General features: G+C 51.8%; 1 protein-coding gene across 1 annotated transcript; it reads right to left on the reverse strand.

Moving 5' to 3' along the window:
- Nucleotides 1-541: 541 nt before the first annotated feature.
- dop1a (DOP1 leucine zipper like protein A) lies at nucleotides 542-27535 on the reverse strand (the record flags this gene model as incomplete). Its single annotated transcript, XM_080540988.1, has 39 exons — nucleotides 542-1124; nucleotides 1975-2104; nucleotides 2608-2772; nucleotides 2957-3012; nucleotides 3611-3747; nucleotides 4206-4358; nucleotides 4828-4889; nucleotides 5069-5218; nucleotides 5676-5785; nucleotides 6405-6481; nucleotides 8351-8495; nucleotides 8687-8753; nucleotides 8945-9049; nucleotides 9753-9808; nucleotides 10417-10551; nucleotides 10867-10992; nucleotides 11598-11780; nucleotides 12008-12119; nucleotides 13036-13670; nucleotides 14135-15238; nucleotides 15587-15909; nucleotides 16199-16464; nucleotides 16650-16750; nucleotides 16855-17007; nucleotides 17244-17524; nucleotides 18009-18528; nucleotides 20080-20355; nucleotides 20864-20893; nucleotides 21488-21602; nucleotides 22229-22348; nucleotides 22635-22755; nucleotides 23084-23198; nucleotides 24126-24235; nucleotides 24567-24666; nucleotides 25609-25707; nucleotides 26025-26214; nucleotides 26685-26855; nucleotides 27045-27226; nucleotides 27398-27535. The coding sequence occupies 39 exons, from the start codon at nucleotides 27533-27535 to the stop codon at nucleotides 819-821; spliced, it is 7425 nt and encodes a 2474-aa protein (XP_080397114.1). The 3' UTR covers nucleotides 542-818.
- Between the last annotated feature and the right edge of the window lie 174 nt (nucleotides 27536-27709).

Genomic DNA, 27709 nt, shown 5'->3' on the forward strand with positions numbered 1-27709 from the left:
GAAGAATTGGAGATGAATGTGGATATCACCCAGTCTGTAGGGCTGCTGTGGGTTCATGTGACCAGTTTATAGTTCTGGCTGATTATATCCCAGCCAAAACTACCTCTGGTAATGATTATCGTGATGATGATGATGATGATGAAGCTGATGTGTGTTTCAGCTTGTGGTGGTGGAGACACCATCTTCCTCTTCCTCTATGAATGATGGGTCATTCGGTCATCTTTACATTGGTTGTAAGGCATTTCATCACAAAGGATGACTATTTCTTGTAATAGCAAGAGCCTACCATACCTAAATGTTAAAAGCTTTGTTATCTATAGTTAGTGATCTTCTATCTAAAACAGTTCTGACATCTGTCTAGTCAATCAATCCATCAATCCATCAATCAATCATCAATCCAACTGCATTTGTAATCGTGGTACATGACAAAGTGAAAATGAAACCCCCTCATGAAGAACAGGACATGAGGAGCCAGACACAGGATGTAACTCTGATGATAAGTCTTTAATTTAGTAAGTCACAACGATATGGAATGGCACAGCATTTTCACATTGGCCCAGAGAGCGGGCACACACTCACGAATGTCAAAGTCAGTCATCACAGCTGCCCTGTATATACAAATAATTAAAATTAAATAGAATAGCCTTTGAAAAGTAAAATACAGATATTATAAATACAAAAACAATAAAATGTACAAACTTGATTTTTCATCGTTTAGTTCTCACGGATATCCCTTATATGTTCATGTACACGGTGAGGTTTTTTCACAAGTGTTCGTTTATAGTTTATCGATGATGACCCCCTTCCCCATCTGTCGTTCACGTCTTGATGACTCCTTCCAGAAAGTCTTTCTCCACCATCTCCTCGATGTTCTGCCGCGCGCGGCTCCAGAACACTTTTTGACTCTCCAGCTTGCCGTCCTTGCTGGGGAAGCCCGGGGCGTCGTTGGGGGCGGGGTTGTGGGCGGAGCCCGAGCGGCTGCTGGCCTTGCTGTTGAAGGTTGAGCTGAGCAGGTTGAAGAAGGGGAGGAGCTGCTCCATGCTGCGGATCACGTACAGGGTCAGGAGGAGGTGACCCGGCTCCCAGGACAGAGTACGGCTGGAGCAGTCCTCCTCTGGGTTCTTCTGTAGGAGGGAGGAGAGATGGGGAGAGGAGAGGAGAGGAGGGGAGAGGAGAGGAGAGGAGAGGAGAGGAGAGGAGAGGAGAGGAGGGGAGGGGAGAGGAGGGGAGAGGAGGGGAGGGGGGAGGAGAGGAGAGGAGAGGAGAGGAGAGGAGAGGAGAGGAGGGGAGAGGAGAGGAGAAGAGGGGAGAGGAGAGGAGAGGGGAGGAGGGGAGAGGAGGGGAGAAGAGGGGAGGGGGGAGGAGAGGAGAGGAGAGGAGGGGAGAGGAGACGAGAGGAGGGGAGAAGAGGGGAGAGGAGAGGAGAGGAGAGGAGGGGAGAGGAGAGGAGAGGAGGGGAGAAGAGGGGAGGGGGGAGGAGAGGAGGGGAGGAGAGGAGAGGAGGGGAGAGGAGGGGAGGGGGGAGGAGAGGAGAGGAGAGGAGAGGAGAGGAGAGGAGAGGAGAGGAGAGGAGAGGAGGGGAGAGGAGAGGAGAGGAGGGGAGAGGAGAGGAGGGGGGAGGAGAGGAGGGGAGAGGAGGGGAGGGGAGAAAAGGGGAGAGGAGAGGGAGGGAGAGGGAGGGAGTGAGGAGAGGAGAGGAACAATACCGTCAACAACTGACGGTGCCATTAACTGGCAGCTGACAAACCACCCCAATAACAGAATGTTAATAGTTATTGAGTTGTGCTTGGATATAATCCTCGAAAACCTCTTACAAAAACACTTTAATAAATGTAAAGGGTATTGGTATGGCAGTGGGTGAGACAGCTGTAGGTTGTGTAACTGTAGGTATGGGTTGTTGTTGTCGACTGTAATTCGTGCAGATTGGGAACATCTGTTCATATGGGTCATTAGGAGAGGAGAGGACAGGAGTACCTTGGCTCGTTTCCTCAGCAGCTTGGCCAGTCGCACCACGTAGGGTTTGAACTCCCTCTGGTGGGTCCCCTGGCGCCTCACCTCCAGGCCCGAGTCGTCCGACGCCTCGGGGATGAACGCCCAGCGGTACCTGGGACAGGAGATGGACCCATTAAGAATGCAAAGCAAAAAAACATTAACATTTTAGGTCGCGAGATTTAGGTCTTTCGATTTATCCATCTTTCCATCTTTTATTTAGGTCTTTCCATTCATCCATCAATCCATCCATCCATCCATCCGTCCATCCATCCATAAGTGGTCAGTAGTAGTGTGTATTTGTCTAATTTAATGACGAGACTGTTCACTCAACAAAGTGGACGGTAAAATAAGTTCTCAGGCAGCATCGGTTCTTGCGGAGGGCCTGATGCTCGTTGTGTTCCGATATGAACCATGCACGCTTTTGAAATAACAGGAACTTCTCCGGTTCTCGCTCATATCAGTTCAGACCGACTGGCTGACAGCTCATCATTTTAAGCATTTAAAATCACCTCCCCTGTTGGTTCTGATCACAAAAATCATCTGAATGCGAGAATCAAAGTCCTATAAAACGGTGTATGGAGACTTTATCCCCCCCCCCACCAAGTGTCTACGTACATCTGGAACTGAGGCAGGCTCTCCGAGGGCAGCGCCAGGGCCAGGTCCAGCAGCTTGCAGGCCGACAGGTAGAGGTTGAGCCAGCGCTGGCTGTTGTAGGAGGTGGAGAAGCCGTTCCCTCCCGAGTAGATGGTCTCCATGCCCGCCACGGACGGCCCTGAAGTCCTACAGGTGGGAGAAGAGGAATAGAAAAGATAACAGACTTAAGCGTATCCAAAGCGGGAGAAAAGTTTTTTTTTCGGACTATCAAAACAGAGAGTGATCATTGGGAAGATATTGGAAAAGGTTATCTCTAGATGTTCTGGTGCTGTATATGTTGAGCTGTTTACAGTTTGCCAAGGCCAGTTACCTTGATATGTCCTCGTCGGCTGTGAGCTCCTGCTCCATGAGTAGGAAGACCTGAACCTGAGGGTGACGGACACGTGATTAAGAAACAAGGAGAAGGGGACACGCACACCGTGTAAATGATGCAATAGGATCAGTTTTGAAGGTGAATGCTCGGCTTGCTTTTGTGTGTCTGTATCTCTTTCTAACTCTCTCTCACACACACAGACACACAGACAGATACACAGACAGATACACAGACATATACACACACACACACACACACAGACACAGACACAGACACAGACACAGACACACACACACACACACACACAGACACACACACAGACAGATACACAGACACACACACACACACACAGATACACAGACAGATACACAGACAGACACACAAACACACAGACACAGACACACACACAGACACACACAGACAGATACACAGACAGACACACACACACACAGACACAGACAGACACAGACACACAGACACAGACACAGACACAGACACACACACACACACACACACACAGACACACACACACACACACACACACACACAGACACAAACAGACACAGACAGACACAGACAGACAGACAGACAGACAGAAAAAGACACAAGGAAGCAGGGAGCCCTGAGGTAGCAGTCCTGGGTGGTTCTCACCAGCTCAGTGATCATGGTGGGCCACAGGGAGGTGAGGTGTTGGGGGGACATGCGCAGCAGCAGGACCCTGAAGAACAGGAACACCTGGGCGTGGAGGATGGGCACCGCCGGGAGACGCAGACTCTCCACCAGGCGCTCTGAACACACACACACACACACACACACACACACACACACACACACACACACACACACACAGCAGAGAGAGAGGGTGAACCGTCTGCCCGCTGGCGGTGTGGAAAAACACACACTTTCATGGTAAACACTCCATCGGTGTGTGTGTGTGTGTGTGCTTGCATGCTTGTGTGTGTGTGTGTGTGTGTGTGTGTATGTGTGTAATCCTGCTAGGCCAGACAAGTGTCTAAAAATATTGCGAAGGCTTATACTCCGAGCATGTTAAATCTGCCCTGCGAGATTAGTGTACTGTATGATTAGTGTGTGTGTGTGTGTGTGTGTGTGTGTGTGTGTGTGTGTGTGTGTGTCTGCGTACGTCTGTGCAGTCATGCCTGCTTTCTTCTGTGTGTATTGACTGCGTGGTGTGGGTTAGGGTTAGGGTTAGGGTTAGGGTTAGGGTTAGGGTGTTAGGGTTGTTCACCCTGTATGTCGGGCAGGTATTTCTGGTACTGGTCCACCTCGCTGCTGTAGATGGTGAAGGCCAGGCGTTTCAGCAGCATGGCCCTCTGCTCCAGCTCTGCGTCACGGTTGGTGAACAGGTTCAGAGAGCTGCTTTGAGCCACCGCCACGCGAGCTGGGAGGAGGGGGGCGCATACGCACACACACACACACACAAGCACGCGTGCGCACACACAAGCATGCAAGCACACACACACACACACACACACACACACACACAGACAGACAGACAAACGAGCACAAACACACACACAGAGACAGAAAGACAAACGCGCACACACAAGCGCACGCACACACACACACACACACACACACACACACATACACACATACACACACACACACACACATCAGCTACGGCTTACAGTTTCCATCTCCACACTGTTTCTCGTAAGCCGAGCAAATGCAAGATTAGGAGGTAAAAAGGAGAGGAATGCGTCACTAGAGTCTGGCAATGTGAGACTGTCGCTACGACGGTATACCACCGTGGTATTTACAGCTGACATAACACAGCCAACACCGCATGAGACCAGACAGTGTCATCTATGTGTCATCTATACTGCAGGCGGCAGGATCCTACTCACTCATAAGGTCTCTGAAAGTGGTCTTGTCGTGCGTCATCAAGTGATCGATGATGGCCCTCCAACTGGACAACACACAGAGGGGAGGGGGTCAACATAAGGTCACATTCCATGGGAGACAAAAAAAAAACACGCACGGACGCGCGCACACACACACACACACACACGCACACACACACACGCACACGCACACGCACACACGCACACACGGCCACCCACAGGGTCACTAATGAGGCCAACTCACTGGCTGACACAGGAGGAGTCCATCTGGAAGAATGTGTGGTCCATGAAGAGATCGAAGGCCTCCTTCTTCCAGGCACGGCGGGTGTACTGGTACCCACTGAGGCTGCTCAGCAGCTGGATACACGCCCGGTAGCTAGGGGCGTTGTGGGCACTGCCAGGGGAGAGGGGAGAGGGGAGAGGGGAGAGGGGAGAGGGGAGAGGGCACACACCAAGATCAATTCAAAGCTTAGCATTCCCTCAATTATTCATTATTCATGAAACAGCCCTGATTAATTTTTCAATTCATTCCCTGTACTGGGTGAATTGACATTCAAGCTCACCCCAACCTTGGCAACACACACACACACACACACACACATTATCTCCACAATGTGCTTAGCCTAGGGCTAAGACCTCCCTTAGCTAATTATCCACCTTGCATCGCTAATGGTTATTTCAGTGGCTTTGGTGCACAAGTGTGAGTTGGCTCTGGGGCTAGCCTAGGACAGCCCTAGGCTAAGAAACTGCAGCGTGAAAAGACAGACACACAGACAGACAGACACAGACACAGACACAGACACAGACACAGACACACACACACACACACACACACACACCCTTGTCCATACCTGTGGTTGCGGAGGTAGGGCACGACGTAGTGCATGATGTTGACCAGCAGGGGGATCACCCTCTCCTTCTCATCGCTGTAGAACACCATGTCCAGGAGATGAGCCAGCACCTGTCAGTCAACACACTCACCTGTCAGTCAACACACTCACCACCCTCCGGTACAACCTACACCCAAGTGCCACACCTGGATATGGCCACAACAGGCCACCATAGTGGACATTTCCTGTAGTTTCAACACACGTAATTGCATAAAACGTGTCAGCTTGCAGCATGCAGCCAACAGTGAGACCAGTAGGGAGAGAGTGGGGGGTAAGAGTGGGGGGTGAGAGTGGGGGTCTACTACACACCAATCAATTGTACAGAGAGAGATTAAGTGTATGTGCATTCACGCCTCTTAGCACGTTCCACTGAGACAGCAAAGGGCCGGGAACAATTTATTGCTTCGCTAAGAAAGATTACGTTTGGATCACGGCTTGGGAGCGCTGATCGTAAATCAGTTGTTTAGTGTGTTGAGTGTTCGTAGTGTGTGTGTGTGTGTGTGTGTGTGTGTGTGTGTGTTCGTAGTATGTGTGTGTGTGTGTGTGTGTGGGTGTGCTAAAGCAGCATTAAAACAGGCGTTTGCGAGGTGGGGAGAGCACAGGCTGCAAAGGCATGAAAGACAGACAGAAAGAAAAGCGGGCAGACAGGCAGACACACAGACAGACAGAGAGGCATTGTGGGTGTTTTACCTCGGCCAGCAGTGTGAGGGCGTGAACGCTGTACACAGACGGGGTGAAGCTGGACGCCTCCACCACTGTGATTAGATCTGAAACACACACACACACCATTAGTAAGAGCCACTTCACACATGCAGGCATTCTGACACACAGGGGCCTACAGTGTTTCCTCTACATGCATTTCATCGTGGCGGGCCGCCACGATGGAATTTCCTCCGCCACGAATTGATTCAGTCCCAAAAAAAAAAAAAAAAAAAAAAATTCTCAAAAAAAAAAAAAAAAAAATTTTTTAGCTGATTAAAATATATCTGATCCTAGATCAGCGCTATAATGGATGTTGACTAAAAGTGCACCTAAATCCACGCCCATCTCTCTCTAACCGCTGTTCCAAAATCAGATTAATGACATTCAGTTGACGACGTGACACAAGGGCTCCTGATTGGTCTAAATGTGAACTGTGGTATTATTGTTATTGTGTACAGGCCACCGTAGTGACATCCGGGGGGTATTCCATCAACATCGCTAAAGGGAAAATCCAGGTTTAGTCTGATAAATCTCGCGAGAGTTCTTACAAATATCCAGGCATATTCTGATAGGTCTCGCGAGAGTTATCAAAAATAAGCCAGGATTTTCCTTTAGCGACGTTGATGGAATACCCCCCAGGTCAGGTGGGCAGGTTACGACGAGACAACAAGAGACCGGTATTGTAGAGCTTACAGAGCGAGTTAAAATAAAGACACTTACATTGAAATACAGAAGGACTCACGTGTATGTTTAATAGAATAACACGACATGGTGTCAGAAGTCCTGTAAGTGAGTGTTAAGAGTTAGATCGGCCGACAAGTGTCATTTGAGCTCGTGACGGTGAGAAGGGAGAAGAAAAGATGGATGCTAATGCTAACGCGGGAGCAGCTGCAGTCCAGAGAACGGCGCCAGTTTCAAGTGCTACGTTAGCAGACATTAGCAAGTCAAAAAAGGATTCTTATGTGCCGTCACTTTAGCAACGACACAGTATTGTCAAGGGGAAAAGAAGGGGAGACGATTTTTTTATTGACAACGGAATTACATGCTGGAAAAACATGCAGCTAAAATTCAGGGAACATTTGGACAATAAGAGACACACGGGAGAAGTACGGGAAAACAGGGCTCATGTGGGTCTCATCAAAGGTAAGAGTTTGTTTTCTTTAACTCAGCTGATACTCAGCTGTTTACCGAATGCTCCATCTGACTGTGATTTTACTTCTGTAATGTGGTGGGTTGACATAATTCACGCACGGAACTATAGGTTGAGACTATTGTTCCGTCCGTAGTACCCAAGTTGTTTAGACTGTTCTATTTACTGCTTGAGTGTGTTGTTGACAATCGTTCATGTCCTTCATTAAACGTTTAGCTTTGTCATTTGATACGCCGCCTACGACTACCATCTCTCTGCACTACAGTAAACAGTTAATCAGTAACGTTAGCCGCTTTTGTGCTCATGTAGGCCTACTTCGTATTATATTATAGCTGATGATCTTTGTGTGTGTATGTGACTGTCAGTCACAAGTTTATATTCTGTATATTATTTTTTTTATTTTTTTGGCCATCCTCTAGTTTTGGCTGTGATTAGAAAAAAAAAAAAAAAAAAAAAAAAACGTTAATTTGAGCGCGGGTGCGCGTTTCATGCGCGCGCACGCGAAAAAATCACGGCCACCCGCCACCATTGTAAAAATTCCTGGAGGAAACACTGGCCTACACACACACACACACACCATTAGTAAGAGCCACTTCACACATGCAGGCATTCTGACACACAGGGGCCTACACACTCACACACACACACACACTGTGCGTGAATACAAACATGCAACATACAGTAAGCAACCCTCTAGAGTCACACAGACAAACAGCTCTCCTAATAAGCCCATTCCCACTGGCTGCTGGTCCACAGAGGCGTTGTGGTGGTCTGGTCCTCCTACCCTCTACGTCCGTCTCCAGGCTGGTCCCCTCCACCTGGATCTGGGGCGACGCCTTCACCTCCAGGTTCCTCCTCAGCCAGGTGGTCTGCTCCAGGGAGGAGCCGGCGATGGTCCCGATGGCCTCCACCACCTTATGGGTCACATCCTGGAGAGAGGGAGGGGAGGAGGGAGGGAGGGAGAGGGGAGGAGGGGTGGGGGTGAGGGTGAGGTGGAGTGGGGTGGAAGAGAGAGAGGAAGATAGTGAGAGAAAGTGAATCACAATCCCATAACAATGGAATGAGCACAGGTTAAAGATGAGAACACAGTGTGTGTTTAGCAGGCGAGGGCCAGGCTCACCTGCAGCTCCCGCTGGTCCTTCTTACTCTCCAGGTTGGGGTTCTTCAGGATGAACTCATTCAGAACTCTGAGGGACAAAGACACAAGGTTACTGGAGGTGCTGTGTGAAGAGCATATTCTGTAAAAAGGAAAGAGGTGAGAGAAACAAGAGTTTGACTGAGATGGGGTGCGTGTGTGTGTGTGTGTGTGTGTGTGTGTGTGTGTGTGTGTGTGTGTGTGTGTGTGTGTGTGCGTGTGCGTGTGCGTGTGTACACTCACCCCAGTATGAGGAACTGTCCAGGAGCAGGCAGCCCCAGCTGTACAGAGTCCTTCAGCAGAGCCAGCAGGGAGGGCCAGCTGTCTACCAGACTGGACACTGGGATCCTACAGGGGAAACAGCAAACACACTTGCTAAACATGACTTGTCTTCTTTTTTTTCTTTTTTTTTTTACAATCTGTTTATTGAAATGTTCCAAGTAGAACAAATATACAATACAATAACATTTGGTAAATACAAGTGACAAAGTAATAGTGCAAGTTTTAGTAAAAAAAAAACAAAAAAAAAAAGACAGGACTAAAGGCCAATGCACACAGCGTGCGATTTCTGTTGCACGGCAACATTCCATTTTGAAGTTTGAATGGAAGTCTATGAGAACATCGCATCCCAACACGCACGGCGAAAATTCGATTCCATTCATTTTGAATGGGACAAAGCACACGGCGTGCGAGTTTTGTCGCACTGTCAAATTTTGACTTAACTCGCACGCCGTGTGCTTTGTCCCATTCAAAATGAATGGAATCGAATTTTCGCCGTGCGATTAAAATCGGGGCCGTGTGTGTTGGGATGCGATGTTCTCATAGACTTCCATTCAAACTTCAAAATGGAATGTTGCCGTGCAACAGAAATCGCACGCTGTGTGCATTGGCCTTAAGACAGGACAAATGCAGCAAACCCAAAATAGAATCCAAGACTAAGACTAAAGACATAACAATCAATTAATAATATCTTTTGACTTAACAACTAATCGAAAAAAGGGGTATCCATTCCAATCGTTATATTCCAGAGAATACGGATGCTTGGTCTCACCTCTGAACGTAGGCGTAGAAGAACTGTAGCATGCAGACCTCCAGAGACAGATGTTTCTGTAGAGAGAGAGAGAGAGAGAGAGAGAGGTGAGAGGGGGAGAGAGAGAGAGAGAGGGAGGGAGGTTGAGGGGAGAGAGAGAGAGAGGGGGGGGGGGGGGAGAGATGAAGAGAGGGAGGGGGGGAGGTTAAGGGGAGAGGGAGAGAGAATGAGGTTGAGGGGAGGGAGAGAGAGAGACAGAGAGAGAGAGAGAGGGAGAGAGAGAGACAGAGAGAGAGAGAGACAGAGAGAGAGAGAGAGATAGAGACAGAGAGAGAGAGAGAGAGAGAGAGAGAGAGAGAGAGGGAGGGAGAGAGAGAGAGAGAGAGAGCTGTTGAGGCGAGAGAGAGCTGTTGAGGCGGGACAGAATGACGACAGGTTCTTTTGTATTCCAGCCCGTAGAGAGCAGCAAAGTTCTTCAATCGGGGGAATTAAGTTCATAAAGCGCAGAGGATTATCCATTAAAACAGAGATGTTACAACGGCTTCACTCTCACTGCTGTTACTCTCGCTGCACCTTATCGTCGAGGGAAATAAAGCGCTGACATTCGCAAAAAACAAGCTTTCAGGAGCTTCTCCACACTCCAGAGTGTTCCGAGTGACGGCGGAGGAGAGGAGAGAGGACCCACCTTCTCCTTGGCGATGGCGGGAGGCTGCTTGAGGACCTCCTTGACCGTCTGCATCACCGTCTCGGTCCGCATGGCACTGACGGACCGCACCAACTCCACCAGCAGCAGCTGCTCCTCACTGGCCGTGGGGATCACCTGGAGACCACAGGCACACACACAGAGACACAGACAGACACACACACACACACACACACACACACACATACACACACACATACACACACACACACACACACACACACACATACACACACACACACACAGACACACAGACAGTGTGTGTAAGCATGCCTGAAAAGTCTAACCCCTACTGTTGACTTGCAGATGACACCGGGTATGTTAATGTAACAGACACGTATATGGGTTCGATGTGGGTTGTATATGGGTTGTATATGGGTAGTATATGGATTCTATATGGGTCGGTTCTGGGTGGGTGAAGGAAGCCCTCACCTTGTTCCTGGCAGGGGTCTTGACCTGCTTCCTCTCGTTCCAGACGTAGGCGATAGCGGCCATGAAGTGAGCCCCGTGGTTCATGGAGATGGGCCCCAGGAGCTCCAGGATCTGCTGACGGAGGTTCTGCAGTGGGGAGGGGGGGGGGGGGGGGGCAGTTCAGAAAAGATGGGAAAGGTTCAGCCTTGTCCACTGAGACCAGGCCGTAGTAAGACTAAGTGAAAGATCAGCACTTTTCTGATCCCTCATTTTTCCTTGGATTTGATGATCGAGACATGTGATACGCCTGTCTAGATTTTGAGTGTCTGGACATTTGCATTGAAAAAATAGATGAAGAGAGAGAGAGAGAGAGAGAGAGAGAGAGAGAGAGATAGACAGACAGACAGGCAGATAGACAGATAGAGAGAGAGAGAGAGAGAGAGATAGATAGAGATAGAGATAGAGATAGATAGAGGGATAGAGAGATAGAGAGATATAGAGATAGAGAGATAGATAGAGGGATAGAGAGATAGAGAGATAGAGCTAGATAGATAGAGGGATAGAGAGATAGAGGGATAGAGGGATAGATAGATTTTACTTTATTGATCCCCGAGGGGAAATTCAGGAGGCAATAATGCTGACACACTTTCTTTGATTTAATAATCATTTGATAGGTCTCGAGCCGACGTGTCTGAACCCGAGCCAGAACCCAGACTCAGAACCCAGACCCAGGGCTTGGGGGGCCGCGCTACCTTGGTGGAGCCCAGGTTGATGTTGGAGGTGGAGGCGGCGCAGGTGGCGGTCGGCCGGTCGGAGCTGTCGGCCTGGTACAGGACGCTCCACAGCAGGGTGACGGAGGACATGATGGTGTGGAGGATGGACAGGATGCCGGAGCGGGCCTCAGACAGGTGCTTCTGGTCCACGCTCACCTGGAGCTGGGAGAGAGGAGAGACACACACACACAGGTGAACATGGGGGGAGGGTAAAGGACTTAACATGGACGGACGGACGGACAGACAGACAAAAAGACCTCTCTCGAGGCAGAGACAGATACAGTCTCTCTAGGCAGAGACAGATACAGTCTCTCTAGGCAGAGCCAGATACAGTATGTGTAAATGTGTCCCACTAGCAGGAACCCAATGCAGCTGACTAGCGCCCCCACCTGGTGGTACTGTGAGGAAGGGTCCAGCAGGCAGTAGTGGATGATGGCTGTTACTCCCTCTAGGACTGTCAGGATCAAGTCTGGAGGGATGCACAGAGCCATCCACTGAGGCCTGGGGGAGACAGGAGGGAAATTATGGATTAATACATTAATAATGGTATAAAAACTATTTTGTCATTAGGATTTAAAAATACCATTATACAAATCAAAATCTATATCAAGTATTTCTCAAAGGTGGACAAATATGGACCCAGAGTGCCATCTTGTGGCCACCCTGATCTATTCATCAAACAGTTCAGCTGCAAATCTACTTTATGGATATGGACATGAGTATGAAGGGGTAGTGGTGGTCTAGTGGATAGTGAGTTGGACTTGTGATCAGAAGGTTGTGAGTTCAAATCCCGCCTGAAACCACACCACTACTAGTGTGCCCTTGAGTAAGGCACTTAGCCCTCAGTTACTCCAGGGGGAATGTCCCTGTAATTTGTAATTGTAAATCGCTTTGGATTAAAAGCGTCTGCTAAATGTGAAAATTATTATTAAAATTATAAAGCATTGGGGCAGCACCAATCCAATATTGCATTTAATAGGTATTCCACAATAACTCTTGTCGTTGTAAATCATATTGTAGGAATCAATTTCCGTTGCTTGAGGTTTCCTCTCTATTCCTTTATACAGTATGTAATGAATAAAACCCAATTCAATTCAAAAGACTACTTTTACATGATTCTATAGCTGAAAAAGAGAGGAAATTCAATTGAGCCCCAGACATCGATATCCTACGCCCTGACAATGTTTTCCAGCACACTCAGCTTTGACTCCAGCTACAGTACAGTACAGTTTTGTTAGTCTGCTCAACAACATACCCTCAATATTGGACAGGTTTGTTTTCGACTCACCGTTTCTCAGCCAAATAAGAGCCAAATAAGATTGTGGGTTCTATTCCCAATGGAACCAGACACTGACACATGTATGCACTCACTGCAACGGATAAAAGCGTCAGATAAACAGCTTTTCTTCTCTCCTACCTGGTGTCGGTGATGCCCGTCTCGTAGCGGTACTGTTGGATCAGGTTGTCCAGGTTACGGCAGAGCTGCAGGGTGACCGAGGCCACCACCCTGCGCAGCAGCTTCCCCATGTAGGGCAGGGTGGCCGTGATCAGCCCGATCCACTGGGGGTGCATCTTACAGGCGTGGTGCTGGTGCAGCGCCCGGATCACCGCGCACAGGAACATCCCCTGCGCAGTGATAGGCTGCCCGTGGAGGTACTGCAGCGACGTCATTGGCTGCTGGGGGTTCACGTGCTCCACCTCCCCGCCCAGGAGCTCGAACCCGGCCCCGGCACCACCGCCGCCGCCCGCTCCTGCACCCCCGACGCCCCCTACTCCTCCTCCTCCCACCCCCCCGGGGACCCCCCCCTCCCCTGCCTCGTCGGCGGGCACGAGGACCCTGTGCTCCAGGACCACCAGGCTCTGGAGGAGGCGCAGCAGCTGGGACTGCACGGCGCTGCAGCCGTCGATCTGGTCCTCCGACAGGTTGATGACGCTGTCCTCCGACAGTCCCTCCTCCACCTGGGAGGAGTTGACCCCGGACGACCGCTGCTCGTGCCACTTCTGGGCGCTGAAGATGGAGGAGAGGAGGCAGTGGAGCACCACCTTCTGGACCTGGAGGAGACACACACACACACACACACACACACACACACACACACACACACCATGTCAACAGTGGGCGTCATCCACCTGGCTCTCGAACTGGGGTTCGATTTCCGCTGGGAACATACTGTATATACTGAAATAATTCATGCATTCACTTCAATGTAAGTCGCTTTGGATAAAAGCTAAATGGCATATATGATATATATGGATACACCTTCACAAGAATACACTTAGCCACATACACATTCATGCCTATCGTCCCAGTGAGCCGGTGTACATTAGCTCATGAGAGGGAGAGTTTCCCAGAAGCTTCGTGAACACAGTAATGATCTTAAAATCCATTACAGGCAAATGGACCATAAGAGGACTGTCGTGCTAAAGCACTCAGGGAACTCCCCCCCCCAGCCCTCCCCCTCTCCAGTAAAAGCAGGAAGCTGACTCCTGACCTCTGCGGGATAGGTGACACCCACCTTGCACTTGGACAGCACGTCGCTGATGAAGCTGGCGAACCCTTTGGCGGAGCCTCCGGTCACCTTGGACAGCTCCGAGAACAGCAGCGTCAGCACCTCCACGCTGGTCAGCTGCATGGCCCGGTTCCCCGCCAGGTCCTCGGCGCCGGCCGCCACGTGGGCCGAGTAGTAGCTCCGCAGGAAGTACAGGCACAGGGAGATGACGATCTCCAGGAACATGGCCGAGCGGAAGCTGTGCGAGTGGGAGTCCTGGGGGATGGGGCAGTAGAAGTCCTTCCCCATGACGGAGACCCGGTGGCGGGACAGCAGGTTCTGGAGCAGGGACAGCTGCGGCGTGTACGTGTTGTTGATGCTGGTGGTGGAGATGGCGCTCACGAAGCCCGAGGGCGCGGCCCGCAGCATGGCCGCCACGGCCGAGAGGGCGTGCAGGGCCCGGGACGAGTCGTAGAGCTGGAGGTAGAGCAGCACGTGCTGGTAGAGCGGGTGGATGTTGAAGCGCGGCGGCGGGGGGGTGGCCGAGGTTCGGAGGCTGCCGCCCCCCGCCGCCGCCGCCTCCCCGGCGCTCTCCGCCCCCCCGCTGGGGGAGCCTGTGTCGCTCTCGATCTCCGACACCTCGCCCTCCCCGCAGCTGTACCAGTTCTCCAGGTCCAGGCTGTCGCCGAAGAAGAAGACGCTGGGGGGGCGGAGCTTCTCGGAGGCCTGGAGGCGGGCCTTCCTCAGCCGCTCCTCCTCCTTCCTGCGGGCCTTGTTCTTCACCTTGGGCTTGGCCCCCGGGGACTTGTCCACCAGCCGCTCCATGATCTTGCCCTTCAGGCTGAGGTGGGTGCTGCTGTGGCTGCGCTTGCGGGCGCGGGGGTCGTCCACGGCGTTGCCCAACCCCCCCCCCACGCGGAGGCTCAGCGGGTCCGGGGTGGTGGTGGTTGCGGCGGAGGAGGAGGCGGGGCCCGAGGAGTGACCGTCCGCCAGGGTGACGATGGACGGGGAGGAGCTGTGGCGGGTGATGTGGCGTTCCTCCCCGCCCCCCACCCCACCGGTGCCCCCCCCGGTGGACATATCCACCCCCCCCGTGATGGAGAAGAACTCCAGGGTGCCCCCCGCCACCATCTCCGGGAGGTTCCGGTGGTGGTTGTGGGAGGAGGAGGAAGAGGAGGAGGTGGTGGGGGGGTGGGGGGGCAGGTGGAGGCCGGTGGAGGTGTCCGAGGAGCTGTCTGAGTCGCACTGGGGCCAGCAGGGCTCGGGGGGGGACGAGCTCTCCTCCTCCTCCGCTGCCTCCCCCTCCTTCTCCTCCTCCTTCTCCTCCTCCTCCTCCTCCTCCTCTTCCTCCTCCTCCACCCCCTGTACGACTCGATCCACCAGCTCAGCAATCACACACGACACCGCCTCCTTTACCTCTTCCTCTTCTTCCTCGTCCTCTTCCTCCTCCTCCTCCTCTTCTCCCTGGGACTCCTCTACTCCCCCGCTGTCTGTCAGACCGGGGTCCTGGTGGTCGGAGCCGTTCGCCGCACCCTCGCCAACGCTGTCTGGCTCCTCGAAGCTGCCGTTGTCCACGGTGGAGGAGTGGGAGCCGGTGGAGTCGGAGCTCTGCGGCTCCCCCTGGTGGTCGGAGGGGTGATATTCGCCGCCGAGCTGCAGGTTCTCGCTGCTGAGGCTGAGCAGGGACAGGCTGTCGCTCAGGGGGTTGACCGTCAGGCAGAAGGGCTCCATGTCGCCCAGCGGCAGACCTCTCATCCCGCCCTGCCCCGCCCTCACTCCTTCCCCCGGGTTCTGACTGAAGTCTTGAGAAGAGAGGAGAGAGAGAGAGAGAGAGAGAGAGAGAGAGAGAGAGAGAGAGAGAGAGAGAGAGAGAGAGAGAGAGAGAGAGATATCAGTGTTGTAATACACTTGCAAATGTAGTTTCCCTGACTACGCATCTTCCACAAATAGTGGAAGTTAAACCTCCGTTTCAGTGTAGGATTAGGCCTTAGTCTAGGTTGGTGAAACTGCCCCCTATGCGATGAAAAATTTGCCTTTTTATCTTTGATCTTTAACACTTTTATTGGAGTAAAAAAAAAAAAAATCGCTCACTGTCTGCAAAGCCCGAGTCCCTCATGTAGATGGGTTCTGAGGGGTCCTGTCCGAGGGCCGTGGGGTAGGCCCGGGCCCAGTGGCGCTGGGCCTGGACCCGCTGGATGGACACGCGGTGGGTCTTGGGGTGCAGCAGCAGCAGCAGGAGGGGCTCCAGGACCCGGGCGATGTCGTGCCTCTGGAGGACCTGGTTGAGCCACGCCCGGCCCACGGCGCTGGCCGACGGGTCCCAGTAACTCAGACTGTCCAACATGATGAACAGAGACCTGGGGGAGAGAGAGAGGGAGGGAGGGAGGGAGAGAGAGAATGAGAGAGTGAGTGGGAGAGAAGTGTATGACATACATTGAGAGAATATGTTGTGCTAAAGAGGAGGACCAGGCCGTAGGGGACAGACAGGGGGGTGCAGTAGAGGACAGAGGGGGTTAGGGGGCAGTAGAGAGGGCAGGCCTACCTGTCAAATGTGCGGTTAAAGGGGGAAGACTTGGTGATGTTCAGGTCTCTGGTCAGATGCCACAGCACTGAGAACTTGACATGGGCCTCCAGGCGGATTCTCTGAAGACACAAAACCTAACATGACGTGTGTGCTGCGGTATGTGCTTTTGTGTGTGTGTGTGTGTGTGTGTGTGTGTTTGCTCACGTGTAAACCCTCAGCTGACCTTGTCTCTGTGCATAAGCTGCTGGCTGATGACGTCCTCACAGATGCTGGAGGAGGGCACCAGGTTGTGCAGCTGGTAGAAGAGCTCCACGCTGCGCTGGTGGTGCTGGGGGGTTCCCTCACCCAACTGGTCCCACAGGATCAGGGCCACCCTCTGGAGCGGGGGGGGAGGCAGGACCAGGGGAGAAATTGAGTAACAATTCCATCGATTTAACCACAGATTAAAGATGAGGAAAAAAGAGAGAGAGAGAGAGAGAGAGAGAGAGAGAGAGAGATAGAGAGAGGGAGAGAGAGAGAGAGAGATTGTTGTATGCTTATTTTGAATTACAGTAAAGCGCAGGGAGACAATCTACGACAGATTCTCTGGACCGTCCAAAACGGTTTCCTCACCTTAAAGAAGTCGGTCTTGTCGGCGATGTACTTCAGGATGCCCTGCGTGAGGGGCGGCCGGATCACCACGGAGACGCGCCCCTGGCTGGGGCTCATGGGCTGCTGGGACGAGTCGGCGCCGCCGCTGCCCGTGCCGTTGCTCTCGGCCGTCACCATGGCGATGGACTGCGTGAGGCCCACCAAGTCCATGAGCAGGGAGATGGCGGTGCCATGGACGCTGAAGTCCCCGGCCTGGCAGCAGGCGTCCATCAGGGTCTGGAGCCACACGGCCGGACGGAGGTCTGTGCAGGGGACACAGAGAGAAGGCAAGGGTGAAGTGTGCAATGATACCTCTGCCTGCCTGCCTGCCTGCCTGCCTGTCTGCCTGTCTGCCTGTCTGTCTGTCTGTCTGTCTGTCTGTCTGTCTGTCCCTCTGTCTGTCTGTCTGTCTGTCTGTATGTCTGTTTACCGGCCTGCCTGCCTGCCTGTCTATCTGTCTGTCTATCTGTCTGTCTGTCTGTCCCTCTGTCTATCTGTCTGTCTGTCTACCTGTCTGCCTGCCTGCCAGCCTGTCTGTCTGTCTGCCTGCCTGTCTGTCTGCCTGTCCCTCTGTCTGCCTGCCTGTCTGTCTGTCGGTTTACCGGCTTGCTTGCCTATCTGTCTGTCTGTCTGTCTGTCTGTCTGTCTGTCTGTCTGTCTGTTTACCGGTCTGCCTGCCTGTCTGCCTGTCTGTCTGTTTACCAGGTTGCCTGCCTGTCTGTCTGTCTCTCTGTCTGTCTGTCTTACCAGTCTGGTCCTCTGGCGTGGGCGTGGAGTTGGGGTTGCCCTCGGCGATGTAGACGGGGAAGCTGGAGCACTCCAGGAAGAGCTGGCAGGCGGCGGTGAAGGCGGCCAGACACTCCCTCTGGTCCAGACCCCCGTTCTGCTGGCTCCCCTCCTCCGCCACCGCCACCACCGCCCGCACCCCCTCGCCATTCCCAACCTCCACCCTCTCTCCCTGGCCCGAGGTGATGTACAGGGTCACCAGGCGGGAGAGGAACTGTTGGAAGTGTTCCAAGCAGCACTGCATCACAGGCTTGGTCTGAGCCGGGCCGGAGCCTCCAGCTCCACCGCTGCTGCTGTTGCTGCTGCCGCGGCCTGTCCTGAGGGAGGCGCTCCCCCGGTCTGGGTCCTCTGAGCCGTCCGCCTGGTACTGGACAAAGTCTGTGAAGCTGCTCTCGGAGGAGCGACCGCCGGGGGGGTTCTCCCCGTCCTCGAACACCTCGCCTCCCCCCCCCGCGGGGAGCTGCAGGGTGGCTGGGAGGGGCTGCAGGAGAGGAGAGAGAGAGACAGAGAGAGAGAAAGCAGAGAGAGGCATGAGGGCATGCTAAAACCCTCAACTGGGATTAATCAGGGGAAAGTTACACACAAACAAAATGAAAAAAGAAAAGAAAAAAAAGACAGCGGGTTCATATTTCTTTCATTTCATTCTGTGAATAACAAAAAATAACCAAACAGCAGTGTTTTTTCTTTCATGTAGAAAGCAGTAGATTTGACAAGGCTGAATCGGGCTGGTCTGGTTCACTGGAGAGTGCGGGGGCTGCAGATCAGTTCATCCAACAGTAACATTCTAACCTGGGGAACTGACTGCCCCGGTTTAGGTTCAGGTTTACCACTAGGATAGATACACGTCGACAGCTCAACAGGAAGTGCAGGTCTCTCAGGAGACAGGAAGGAGCAGCCTGCACAGGCAAAGTGATGCACGGCCTCCCTCCCTCTCCTCACCTCCACAAACAAGACGGGGGCGTGGACAGCTGTCAGCCTCAAACCTTGTGGGACTCTCTCCCTATGTGGTTCTGTGTGTGTGTGTGTGTGTGTGTGTGTGTGTGTGTGTGTGTGTGTGTGTGTACCGTACTAGTCAGCGACAGACCGACAGACAGGCTGTAATCCCACAATGCCATTTCACAAGCAACCCCGGGGCTTCCCAGCATGCAGTTTGGATGAGGCTACATTCTAAAGCCTAGGCTCAGATGGTCCTGTAAATGCCCCCAGGGAAGGGAGGGAGGGAGGGGGGGAGATAGGGGTGAGAGAGGGTCTTCCACTCCAATGGAGACGAGAGGACCCGGGGGAGACCATGCTGTAGGCTAGCCTCTTCCGCCAGAGGGAGATGGAGCGGGGCTGGGGCTCAGCTGTTTTAAAAACTACCGTGTCTATCTCTCTACCCACCTTTTACCCCCGCCCCCCCCCCCATCCTGAGAGAGTCTGAGGGAACTTTTTGTCATGGCTCGTTAAACGCGGAAACACAGGTAGCAAGCGGGGGAAGGGCAGAGAGAAACACCTCCATCATGGGAGGGAGAGAGGGACAGGGAGGGGAGGGGGACGGGGGGGTCAGTCGCAACCGCCGAGACCACCCAGCCAACAGAACACTAACCCTGGGCAGGGTAGGGGGCTGAGTGGCCAGGGGGGTGGGGGTGGTGGTGGTGGTGGTAGGGCCCTGCTGGCTGCTTGGGGACCAGGGGACGGCGGTGTATGTGTGTGTCTGTCTGTGTGTGTGTGTGTGTGTGTGTGTGTGTGTGTGTGTGTGGGGCTGTTACTAGTGAGGAACGTGGGCCAGGCTGGGTCAAACACAGGGTGCTCAACTAGAAGGTAAAAGGAGGACAAAAGTTCGATTTTTGTCGAAGTGAGGGGTGGGGATAGGAGGGAGTTGTGAGGGACGTGTATCTAGGCTTGTGAACATTTGGCCTGGCAGGGCCCGTTTCATCCCCGCCGGGCCAACGACAAACCCTCTCTTGTTACCGTGGTTGAAGAGGTTGAGCAGAGGTCAGTTCAATTAATATGGAAAGACCCAGGATGGGGCCATCATATCTGTTCTGCTTACCCGTCTCTCCTCCTTGTCCCTGGAGCTAGTGGTGGTGGTGGTGGTGGTAGTGGCTGAGGTGGTGGAGGTCAGGGTGGTGGTGGTGGTGGTGGGGCCCCGGGGCAGAGACAAGGGGGAGACCAGCGGGGGCTGCACCTTGCTGAGGATCTTGGAGCAGAGGCGGAGGCAGTGGGTGAGCTCCCCCAGGCCCAGGGTCTGGAGGTGAGAGGTCAGGGCCGACACCATCCGCAGCAGCAGCTGGGGGAGGTGCTCCGTCTGGATCTCGATGTACGTCTCCTGCAGGGGTGGGGGTGGGGGGGACAGAGTGAGGAGGAGGGTCTCCATTGACGTAGGCCTAAAATCACCGTGAATTTCGTCCAATGACATGATGACGTTAAAACGGTCATGCAAAACAGTCATGCAAAAAAATCAAAAAACTAAAACAAGATGAGCGAATTAACAATAAACAAAACCAAGATATAAAGGATGTTTTAACATATCCATTTAGTGAGCATGGGAGCAAACTATTGTGTGCGTGGACAGACGTCACTGTGCTGAGATTTCATTTTCACAACATCCGCAAAACACTTTTCACAATACCGGAATCCCAATTCCTCCTGGAACCATCCTCTATATTGTATATGAAATATAAGAAATGAAATATGAAATATAGAAATATTCATTCAAGAAGAGCGGAAATGGAAAAAAAAATGGCTTTAGGAATGTTGCTTAAGGATGTTGTTGAAATGTTGCCTCAGTGAAGCAGGGTGAAGGATGGAGAGAGCAGGAAAGAGCAGTACTTTACCTGGCAGATTACCCTCATGCTTCTAGTAGGCTTCAAGGAGAGAGAGAGAGCAGAGAGTTGGAACAGACAGGGGCAAGCAGAGCAATCGGCCAGAGGACAGTTTGAATGCAGATCTCACACACTAAACATCAAGCACACACAGGCGCACGCACACAGGCACACACGCACGCACGCACACACACACACACACACAGGCATGGGCGTGCACATGTGCGCATACACGCACATGCACACGCACACATGCACACACGAACACTATTCAGATTGGAAATGAACACGAGTTAGTTGCACTTAGAAGTTGCACTTGGGCAAAGAGACTAAACACACAGACAGGTCTATTCTGTAACACCTGTTCATGAATGCACTGCACACACACTCTAGGATAGAAGAGAACACGCACACACACACACACACACACACACCAAAAGAGTTATCATAGGAACTCATATTTTGTATGAGTTTGCATTAAAGAGATCGGTAAATGAGTATTCAGAGAGCTTTGTTGCTGAATCTCTTATTTGATCTCAGAAACAGACTATAATGTTATACAGTATGTGGGACATGAGAGAGAGATAAAGATAGAGTGGGAGAGAGAGTGGGAGAGGGAGAGAACGTGTGTCTCACCAAGGAAACAATATCCAATAGGAAGTCCACCAGCTGACAGAATTCAACCAACGACAGCTCTGGGTTGACTGCACTCCCAGCAGGCCGTGGTGCGTGTGGGCCGTTCGATGTCCGCCTAGAGGATCCGAAAAGAAAATAATCTCATTTGCTCAGACAAACGCAAAGGGCTCAGCGTACATAAATATACATAAATATACCACCCAGACACAAACACAAGCACACAGACCCGGGGCACTCCTCCACTGTGGATAAGACACAATAAACATTCACAAGGCTGGCGGGGGAAACTTCAAAGAAAGAGCCACGCAGTATTTTTTACATTTACATGTTTGACATTTAACAGATGCTTTTGTACAACAAGTACATTTGTCTAATGAATACATGAATACATGAATCATCTAAACATCTGTCACCATAACAGAAAACATGTATGCTAGGACCAGGGGCGCCCAGCAGTCACAATGCTAGAACAAGGAAGATTAGTGTTATTGCTATGTTTTCTGTCTTCTTTGTCTTCTTTTTAAATGATTATTATTAACAGTAGAGGAACTGTATATAGAGGTAGTGGGGGGGAGAAGACATTTAGGAGGGTCTTGCTTCGATACGAATTATTTATTGGACTAGCCTAGCTGCCTTCGTCAGAGTTTAAACACCGGTCCAATAAATACGAGTGTGCAGCTCGCTTTCTCTCTTTCTTTTAGGTCAGCGTCGACACACACAACACAAGAACACACGCGTTACCTGCAGCACTCTTCGAACCAGCGAGCGATGTAGTCCCACATGTAGTACGGCTCAAAAGAGTTAAACAGGAGGTTGGCTGTTTTAATCAGCTCTGCCGTTTTCTTGTTCTCTCGGAGCTTGCTGGAATGAAATCCAGCGGAAAGATAACCAGGTTACTTACACACACACAGATCTATTCTCTCACACACATACAGGTCTATTCTCTCACACACACACACAGGTCTATTCTCACACATTCACACAAATCAAGTCAAAGTTTATTGCTCATATACACAGAATACAGCCGTAGACGGTGCAAGGAAATACCTACTAGGGCAAGTTACCTACTAAACATTGCAACTCAGTAATAATAACAATAAAAACAATAAAATAAAGTAGCAACTCACACACACACACAACCACACACCTGCTGAGATGAGCGTGGTCCTTGCTGAAGGGGTTGTGGTTGTGCAGGTCCAGCTCTGCTCGACACTGTGTGTGTAAGGTCCGGAACACCTCGATCAGAACGTCCTCCAGGATGGCCGGGCCTGGGGGGGGGGGACGTCACACACACACGGGAACACAGAGGGTTGGAACTCACACACCATAGAACGGCAAAAAGAAATCAGTAGGGACCATGTGTGGTACTAAAACAGAATAATAATATGTGTGTGGGTGTGTGTGTTAAGCGAGTGTGTATTAAGCGTGTGATTAACAGTGATGAAAAAACGATGTTCCCCTGAAAGCCTCAGGATCACCTTTAGTCCACTGTAGGCTCTGGACACTATGGTAAACGTGACCTTTGTGCTCAATGCTTTCATGAAATCCAACTATAAAAAGGGTGAGGTCTTAATGTGTATGGAGTGATGATATTACCCAGTTCAGGTTTGTCCAGGAGACTGATGAGGATGCGGAATGGCTTGAGGTCGTGCATCAGGACGCTCTCCTCCTCCCCGCCTCGGGCCTTGCCCTGCAGGATCCCCACCATCGCCTGAAACACACACCCCCACATCCTCACTCTCAGGCTGGGCCGACAGAACATAACGCATAACACATACACTAGAACATAAACTAGATAGCTGAGTCTAGGGCTGAGGACGGGAGATGAATTGTTTTTCGGGATCTCTACAATACCCCAGCGGCCCATTTCTCTTTCTCTTGTTGGGTTTGTGTGTTTTTGTGTGTGTATGTGTATATTTTGTGTCTTTTGTGTGTGTGTGTGTGTGTGTGTGTGTGTGTGTGTGTGTGTGTGTGTGTGTGTGTGTGTGTGTGTGTGTGTGCGTGCGTATATGCCTGCATGCGTACATTCATGTGTGTGTGTGTATGTGTGTGTGTATGTGTGTGTGTGTGTGTGTCTGTGTATGTGTGTGTTTGAGTGTGTGCGTGTGTGTGTGTTTACAGTATTTCACGCCTCGACTGTCACATCAGTGGAGCGGGGGGGCGCTGGGACTGACGGCCCCTGGAGTACCCCGAGGCGGAGGTGCTCCAACCAATGGTCTGGACCAGATGGCAGACAGACCAACAGAAGAAGACACCCTCCCAAACCCTCTCCCTGGGTCTCTCTGGGGGGCGCTTCAAAGGGTGGGCTCAGGGGAGAATAGGAGGGATGGGGAGTGGGGTGGAGGCAGGGAGCCACAGGCATGGTGCATCTCCCCCCCCCCCCCCCCCGCCCAGAGAAGGATGGGATGGAGGGAAGAGGGAGGGTGGATAAAGAGAGAATGGGGGGCGCTGAATCTCACCTGTTGACAAATTTAAGGCATCTCCACCGTCCATCCCTTTAACATGGCCACTGAGACTGTGTCTGTGTTTGGAGACTGTGCAAATCACCTTGTATCAGTGTGTATAGGTTATCAGCTGTGTGTGTGTGTGTGTGTGTGTGTGTGTGTGTGTGTGTGTGTGTGTGTGTGTAGGTAGGTACCTTGACCAGCATGTCCTTGGAGTATGTATTGAAGTAGTGGGTAGCGTGCTCTTCTGGGTTGCTCTGCCGTGTGCTGCGAGGGCCTGTCCTCACACCGTTGTTGTCCAAGCCTTGAAGAACACACACACACACACACACACACACACACACACAGACACAGACACAGACACACACACAGACACACAGACAGTGGAGAGGAGGAAGGGGGTGAGGTTTAAATGAGCGACTCAACAGGACTGTGAGTGTGGTTGTATTGATGAGACGTCCTCAGCCAAGCAGACACTTACCAGCAGGTTTGATCCACAATGAGTGAGGAGCAAACGAGAGGAAACAAAGTAGAACACATAAACACTGGGACAGAGCTGGGGACACTGTGTGTGTGTGTGTGTGTGTGTGTGTGTGTGTGTGTGTGTGTGTGTGTGTGTGTGTGTGGTGTCTCACCCAGTAGCCAGGCGTACAGTCTGCGGTTGAGTGACATGTCTCTCCTCAGCACCACGTGCAGCGCTGCTGACAGGATCCGGATCATGTCTGGTCGGGTCGCCTGGACAGCAGAAAACACACACACACACACGTTAATAATACACACTCTCACACACTCTCACACACTCTCACACACTCTCACACACACTCACACTCACTCTCACACACTCTCTCACACTCTCTCACACACTCTCTCACACACTCACTCACACTCACACACTCTCTCACACACTCTGTCACACACTCTGTCACACACTCACTCACACTCTCTCTCACACTCTCTCTCACACTCTCTCACACACTCTCTCACACACTCACTCACACTCACTCACACACTCTCTCACACACTCTCTCTCACACACTCTGTCACACACTCACTCACACTCTCTCTCACACTCTCTCTCACACTCTCTCTCACACTCTCTCTCACACTCTCTCACACACTCTCTCTCTCTCACACACTCTCTCACACTCTCTCACACACTCTCTCATACACTCTCACACACACATACACACACACACACACACACACACACACACACACACACACAACGGAAAATGAAGTGGATTAGAAGAGAGGCTTCCGTGCGTGTCGCTCTAGGGCACAACAGTGTTTGGGTGAGAGAGTGGCGAGGTGAACGGCCGAACAAGCATCCAGCGTGAGTCACTGTGCGCTCACTCTGCGCTTGTCAGATGGTATCGCCGTCATGTCGTCACACACACACACACACACACACACACACACACACACACACAGACACAGACACAGACACAAACACACCCACACAGACACACAAACACACACACACACACACACACACACACACACAGCTGTCCTCAAAGAGCCATACGCGTCCTTATTTAGTGACTGTCCTCACCTAACCTGATCTTCTCACCAAACACACCAGTGAAAATACGCCAGTCTAACCATGTTATGCGTGTGTGTGTATTGTGTCAAGTCAATTGTATCGCTCTGCATGCTTTTTTCTTTTTGTTTCCTCACCTGACTCATGTGGAATGGGAAGCAGAAGAGGATGAGGTCCAGGGTGCTTCTCTGCACCAGGACACTAGAGTCCTGCACCGACGTACTGACCGCCTCCACCTGCAGGGGGCAGAGGAACACCACACTGTGGTTACCATAGTGACCATCCAACACCAGTGACATAGCATGGACATCCAACAAGACAAGAGTCTGGAGAGAACCCCACTAGACCGCCTCAGACTGGTCTAGTCCTTACCAGTCTTGCACAGAACTACATTTCCCACGGTCCCGTTTTTTTTTGTTTCCCGGAAACACATTAAGCTAAATCACACATCAAATGAAAGAAGACATTGTGTTGAAGATGCTTTTCTTTTTTTTAAGTCAAGGATAATCTGTGTCATGGGTCCCTAAATCGGTGTTTCTGTAAAGCTGTTTACCATGAGCTCGATGTCGTTGCCCATGACGTAGAGCTGGTCCTCCATGGAGAGCTTGCGGTTGAGGTGCACCAGGACGAAGGTGACCCCGGGGAGACGCACGGCGGGGCTGGTCAGGATGCTGCCCCACAGGGCGCTGTAGCACGCAGACTGCTCCACCGCCGCAGCCACCTTCTCCAGCAACGTGTTGGTCCTGTGTGTGTGTTGTGTGTGTGTGTGTGTGTGTGTGTGTGTGTGTGTGTGTGTGTGTGTGTGTGTGTGTATGTGTGTGTGTGTGTGTGTGTGTGTGTGTGTGTGTGTGTGTGTGTGGGGTGGGGAGATGGGCGGGGCAGCATTAGTAGTATTACACACATTCATATGACAACTGAGATGGCTTTGGGACTGTCCCTTGACCCTAATCACCAGTCAGGTGTGAGGAGTGACACACAGGGGTGTGACTATGGTGAAACACAATCTAGCTGCTGCTAGAACAATGAATCACTGTTAAGTCTTACAGTACATAGAACAATGTGCGTACTAGAACAATGACTAGTCTGCGTGTGACACACACGCGCGCACACACACACACACCTTCAGGAACTGTAACAAAGGTCGTCTTCATTCAATTAATTCAGTCGTGACCTGTAACCCCTCCCTTCCTGTTTCCATCCCTCCGTCTCTAACCTGTCGTAGTATTCGGAGCCCTCCTCCAGGCCGGGCAGCACCCCCGTCAGCAGGCCCTGCAGGCCGGGCTTCAGGGTCTTCCCCAGGGGCAGGTAGTAGGTCTCATACAGACCCAGCAGCACGGGCTTCACCGACATGGCAGCGTTGGAGAGGAGAGGGAACAGCCCCGAGCTACAGCAGAGAGAGGGCGGGGGGGGGGGGGGGGGGAAGAGAGGTGTTAGAGAGAGAGAGGGTGTCAATAATACATTGTGTGTATAGTCGCAAGTACACAACACACCACAGACACACCTACAGATAAGCACCTCTTCTCGAATTGCCTACTGCTAAGTAATGAACACTGACATGGACCTCTACAGTTACCTGTAGAGGAAGAGGTCTTTGGCCAGCCTCTTGGGCCCTATTATCTTGAAGATGACCTCGTAGGTCTCCAGGGCCTTGCGGTGCACCCCGCTGGGCAGGGCCGGGTGGAGGCATTGGGCCAGCCGCTTGCCTATCGTCAGCTTCTTGGGCACCACCTGATACTTGGCATTGTTTTGCAATACCTACGAAATGAAGAGATTAGATACAGATATGTCAGAAACACCAATGTGCCGCCGCTGCTTCATCAAGTCGTCATTCATCATGATATGGAGAGAGGAATGCGCTTAATTCAGACGAATGTGTATTTGTGTGTGAAAGAGAGAGTGTGTGTGTGTGTGTGTGTCTATTATTACCTTGTTGAGTTTGCCCAGCGCAGAGATGAGGTCAGCCCATTCGCTGGAGTACTCAAAGTTCTTGAGGGCCTTGTCCACGGCTGCCACATAGTTCCTGTACTTGGAGTCACTGAGCAGCTCCACTTCCTCTGCATTCATCCTCCTGGGTGATGGTTCTGCTACTGGGCCACGCCAGGCTCACATACACACATCACACCTACATCCAGGAAGGAGAGGGGAGGGGGGGAGGGGGAGAACAGACAGGTTACCACCAGTTATAGAACTACCAAGATTACTCTTAACTTTATCCTCAGGGCTACATCTCTACTTAAT

This window comes from Nansenia antarctica (genome assembly GCF_963989245.1).
Source record: "Nansenia antarctica genome assembly, chromosome: 10".
Lineage (NCBI taxonomy): Eukaryota > Metazoa > Chordata > Actinopteri > Argentiniformes > Microstomatidae > Nansenia > Nansenia antarctica.